The 5,470-nt window shown below is 37.1% G+C and overlaps 1 protein-coding gene across 4 annotated transcripts in view; it reads left to right on the top strand.

The window, feature by feature from the left end:
• The first annotated feature begins 834 nt into the window (after positions 1–834).
• LOC111443624 (multiple organellar RNA editing factor 9, chloroplastic-like) overlaps positions 835–5,470 on the top strand; it is a 6,102-nt gene continuing 1,466 nt past the window's right edge. The window contains exons 1-6 of one of the 4 annotated variants that reach the window (XR_002710533.1): positions 835–1,240; positions 2,615–2,712; positions 2,797–2,862; positions 3,084–3,263; positions 5,012–5,082; positions 5,192–5,304. Coding sequence is in view for 2 of the 4 variants with exons in the window: in XM_023081531.1 (XP_022937299.1) it covers positions 888–1,240; positions 2,615–2,712; positions 2,797–2,862; positions 3,084–3,262 (696 nt within the window). In the remaining 2 variants the exon portion in view is untranslated. Of the gene's footprint in view, positions 1,241–2,614; positions 2,713–2,796; positions 2,863–3,083; positions 3,264–4,937; positions 5,305–5,470 lie in introns of those variants that run through there. The other 3 variants (XR_002710532.1, XM_023081531.1, XM_023081532.1) reach the window with 3 other exon arrangements.

The following is a 5,470-nucleotide window of genomic DNA, read 5'->3' as shown; positions in this document are numbered from 1 at the left end:
CAAATTTGATTTTGGTTTCTAGCGATTCGATTGGTTGATAGTGCCTTTATTAAAGTCACTTTAGTCAATCATTGGCGTTAAGGATAAAGATATATATAGTCAACAACCTTAGGTTGACTATTAAAGTTACATTAAAGTTACATTATAAGTATGATGTAAACGAGACTCGAAAAGAAAGAGGCCCCAAGTTCAATTAAGCCTAAGACTGACACTCCTCGGTTAACTAGCCCTGAAAAACTAATCAACCCATCGAGCTTAATGGGTTTTGGGTCAAGCCTCGAATTGTTCAGTGTGCCAATCATGAGCCTAGGGTCAACTACTTCTAAATCGATGAGGAAAGTCTTAGGTCAATTATATATAGAAATTTTGAACTTCTGGGGGTAATTCACGTTTACGAAAGAAAGCTCTCTAATTTAGCCTTTAAGCTTCGAAACGTCTGTGAGAAACAACACACCAATATGTAGACTGATCTTGCGAGAATTCAGCTCCGAATTTCTTTGTCGATCGCATACGAATCAAGTGGATTCGTTTCGTTAGTTTCAGATATCAACCTGTATGAGCGGGTTAGTTAATCGAGAGTTTAGTTGGAGGTTAAGAGTTAACTAGGGTTTAGTTCCCTTGGTTTTCAGGTTTCCTTCTAACATCATTGGACATTGACTTTATTGTAAAATATAACATATTGGGCTTGAATATTGGGCTTGATTTTCACCTTGGCCCATAACATATTGGGCTTGAATATTGGATCAGACATGTTAGTTAATGGGCCGAGACCATCCACGGCCCAAAATATTTCAAAAATATCTCTTCCAAAGCGTGAAAGCGCTATCCCCTTCCGAAAACCTCATCTTCTTCCTCGAAATTTTCGGTATCCGCTTCGTCTCTCTGTAATGCTAATGGCTGTCAATCTCTCCTTTTCTCCTCACTCTCTAATTCCATTTCAGAAGCCTTCGCTCTTACCACGCCATGAACTCGGTCGCTTTCTTCAGCTCAAATCAGTGAGTCGGATTTCGAATGTTCGCCTTCGTTCTGGCTCTCAATCGGGGGTTTTGGTTCGAGCCGGTTTGGATAGCGATTACTCGTCGAAGAGGAGCAGTAGCAATGAGGAAAGGGAGACGTTTATGTTGCCTGGTTGTGATTATAATCATTGGCTTATTGTCATGGAGTTTCCCAAAGATCCTGCTCCAACGAGGGAACAGATGATTGATACCTATCTCAACACTCTTGCTACTGTTTTGGGAAGGTTCTCTCTCAATCTCTCTCGCTTTTGCTCTCTCTATATGCATATGTTCGTTTTCGTTTCAAATGTTAGTATGAGGATTCCATTTGTGTTGAGGATTAAAGAATCTCTGCTACAGTATGTTTTTGTGTGTCTCTCGGCTGAAGTGTTTGGAAATTGATATATTAATCGATATGAGAGCGTCTTGTGTTGTGGTAAATATGCATTAGGTAACAGGTGGGAGTTTGGCGGGGTTTGGAATTTTATTTTTGAAATGGAATTAAGAACAATCAACTATCAGTTTGCTCGAGAGATTTTTGTGCTGTCTGTTTCTTTGTTCCCGGGGCTCTTCTTTGCTTCTTTTACTTGTAGAGCAGCTCCTATAATAAGAGAAATGATTGGTACCTTGCTCAGATTGGCAAAATGATTGGAAATTATAAGAGATTTGAACAATGGGGCGGTAATTTTACACAAGTTGATATATGTTTGAGAAATCACCAAATGCATCTTGAACCTACACTCAATATTATGCAGGGCATCACAAAATTAAAGGTTAGAAAGACCTTGGGCCTTTGGTTCTTAACCGCTCAAGCCTACCGCTAGCCGATATTGTCCTTTTTTGGTTTTTCCTTGAGGGGACTTCACCTCAAGGTTTTTAAAATGTATTTGCTAGGAAAAAGTTTCAACACCTTTATAAGTTAATGTTTTGTTCTCCTACCTAACCGACGTGGGATCTCAATATCCACCCTCTTCAGGACCTAGCGTTCTCGTTGGCATTCGTTATCTTCTCCAATCGATGTGGGACTCCCCAATCCACCCTCCTTCGGGGCCCAACATCCTTGCTGGCACACCGCCTCGTGTCCACCCCCTTCGAGACACAGCCTCTTGGTTGGCACATCGCCAGGTGTCTAGCTCTAATACCATTGTAATAGCCCAAGCCCACCACTAGTAGATATTGTCATCTTTGGGCTTTCCCTTTCGGGCTTCCCCTCGCTGTTAGAGAAATCCACACCCTTATAAACAATGTTTCGTTCTCCTCCCGACGTGGGATCTTACATAAAATTAGGTTTCCTTTTAAATATAGAATTCAGATTTACACCCCTAATAAATCAATTAGTTTTTAAAATTTTTGAACTTGTCATAGATTTATTAGCCACAAAATTGAAGTTTTAGGTAATTATTACACTTTTGATCGTTCAATAGACACAAACCTCGAACCTTAGGATCTATTATAGTTATAATTCAAAATTTCATGAATTGAACTTGTAATCCTTAAATCTTTACTTTATTAGCGTTCAGTGACTCTGAAGAACTTAGAGATATGAACGTTCTGGGATTTTAACAACTGGTTGGTCAAGGATATTTTGATCTCTCATGTGAAAATTTTCTTGGAAACAGCATGGAAGAAGCCAAGAAAAACATGTATGCTTTCAGCACCACCACCTACACTGGATTCCAATGCACAGTGTCCGAAGAAACATCCGAGAAATTTAAGGGTAAGTGTTAGTTTATGAATTTTTCTTGGAAGCCCTGTTCTAACAGCTTTGCTGAGAGATGCTATTTGAACCTCTCCATTGCAGGACTACCTGGAGTTCTTTGGGTGTTGCCAGATTCTTATATAGATGTCAAGAACAAAGATTATGGAGGTTTGGTTTATATCCTCTCTCCTTGTACGCCGTATGGCAACCTTTTTTGAAACATTTCCGGTTGTGTTGGGGTTTTCTACTAGCAGTTTTAATTCTAACCTCAGTTCTATTTATCGGTCTGAACAAGATACGACTTATTTGATTGAAATTAATTGAATGTACAATTAAAAAAAAAAAGAAACGTTTATAGATTAACTTAGTTTCATGTTGTTAACTTTTAGGTGACAAGTATATAAATGGGGAGATAATTCCATCCAAGTATCCTGTTTATGAACCCAAGAAACGAAGAGAAACCAAATATGAAAGTAGGAGATATGAAAGAAAACGGGATGGCCCTTCTCCTGAACAACGAAAGCCGAGACCACAAGCAACAACCAGAACGGAATCAAATTCAGGATAAGGTAATGTAGTGATTTTTCCTTCCAATATTTGTAGTGCTTGCATGGGAAAAGTAGAATGTTTTTGTTCATTTTCCTTTGCAATCCATTAGTGTATGACTTAAGATTGTGCTTTGAACTCTACTAAGAAGGATATGATGCAGAATTAAGAGGTAGTAATCCGCATACTTTCATATTGTTCTTGGAATTTTGTACATGCTGTCCTGTATGTAGTTCATTCATGTTCATCTGGAAAGGACTCTTGTATTGTGTTGTGACCTTGTAGCTTAGAATGTCATTGGAAAATATATGGTTTAGAACAGTGATTTCTTTTTATGAAGACTCTCTTAAACTACATCATTACAAAGGAATTTAGAGTAGTTTTGGTTGGTTGATTATGCCTAACCAAGTCCCCCGCTAGCAGATATTGTTTTCTTTGGGCTTTCTCTTTCAGACTTCCTCTCAAGATTTTTGAAACGCGTATGTTAGGGAGAGGTTTCCACGCCCTTATGAGAAATGCTTCGTTCCCCTTCCTAACCAATGTGGAATCTCACAATCCACTTCCCTTGGAGATCCAGCATCCTTGCTAGCACACCCCCTGGTGTCTGGCTCTGATACCATTTGTAACAGCTAAAGTCCACCGTTAGTTGGTATTGTTTCCACTTCCCTTGGGGACCTAGCGTCCTTGCTAGCACACCCCCTGGTCTCTGGCTCTGATACCATTTGTAACAGCTCAAGCCTACCACTAACAAATATTGTTTCCACCTCCTTTAGAGACCCAGCATCCTTGCTAGCACATTCCTTGGTGTCTTGTTCTAATACCATTTGTAACATTTGAAACCCACTACTGGCATATATTGTTTCTTTGGGTTTTCCCATTCAAGGTTTTTAAAACACGTATGCTAAGAAGAGATTTTCACACCCTTGTGAGGAATGTTTCATTCCCTTCCAACCAATGTGGGATCTCACTATACATTAATACGGTAAGTTTGTGGGAGTAAGCAAAGAGAGAAGTTAAATTTGGATTGATAATTAGCATCTTATCTACGAAATGCTCGGTAAAATCGAGCTTTATTCTTGATTTACTTATTTGACCTCCATAGGATCGAGGTTGAGATTACAGTTAAAAACTATCCATTGATGGATATTCTCTACTCTTTTGAAATCTAACTAACGGTGAATATAACACAATAATTCTCTGTTCAACCTGGCAGAAATAACAACTTCAGCAAAAATAATATAAACTTCACATTAACATTAAAGAGTGTTTATTATCATTATTGTTATTATTATTAATTCAACCATTAATGATTGCTTCAATAAGTTAAAAAAACAAAGTAGTTGCAATCATTGACACAATTAATGCATGTTTTATTTTTTGTAATTATTTTTTATAGAAAATGCATTTATATAATTTTTTTTTATGAGGAATTATTGCATAGGCTGTTTTTGTTTAATATCTAATAAAATTTTAATTTTTTTTAAAAAATATCGTATATATCTCGTATAATTTGACGTCTAAAAAAGTATTATTTTTACGTTAGGGTAAATTAAAAAAAGTGTTTGAAAGGCTATGCAATATAATCATATTGTATATAATTTGTCTATCTTATGCTAATATCCTTACAGACAGATTATCCAATCCCTTAATTATTCCTAATTGCTTTTTAATTACTTTTCTTAATTCTTAATTACAAGATTACTGTTGCCTCCTTTGGACCGGTCCAACTTCAATGCCTGCTAAAATCACCCTCTCGGTGTCGGAATGGCAGGTGCCATTCAATTGTTTGGTCCACGTGCGTTAAATCAGTTCGCTATTGTCACTGTCACCCGTTCCCATCAGGTAACGTTATATTATTACTCCCCTCGAATTATTATTATTATTATTTTATCGTAGGCGCGTGACTCAACAGTGGCGTATAATTGTAATTAACGATGTTTATGATGTCTAGTTTTGGAATTTCACACACCGGAAATTATCCCGGGACTGGGGATTGGCCAATACCAAATCCTATGTTTCACGAGATTTTTATAAGAATCTGTTGTGAGGTGCATTTACCGTTTTGCCCCTTTCTTTTTATTTTTAATTTTGTAATGCGACAACGTTTTGCCGTTCGTCTCCCCCTGTCTTTTCCTCTGCCAGATGTGGCGTTTTTTTTTTTTTTTTTTTTTTTTTTTTTTTTTTTTTTTTTTTTTTTTTTTTTTTTTTTTTTTTTTTTTTTTTTTTTTTT

This window comes from Cucurbita moschata, unplaced genomic scaffold, assembly GCF_002738365.1.
Source record: "Cucurbita moschata cultivar Rifu unplaced genomic scaffold, Cmos_1.0 Cmo_Scf00005, whole genome shotgun sequence".
NCBI lineage: Eukaryota > Viridiplantae > Streptophyta > Magnoliopsida > Cucurbitales > Cucurbitaceae > Cucurbita > Cucurbita moschata.
This window is presented reverse-complemented; position numbering and strand designations above follow the sequence as displayed.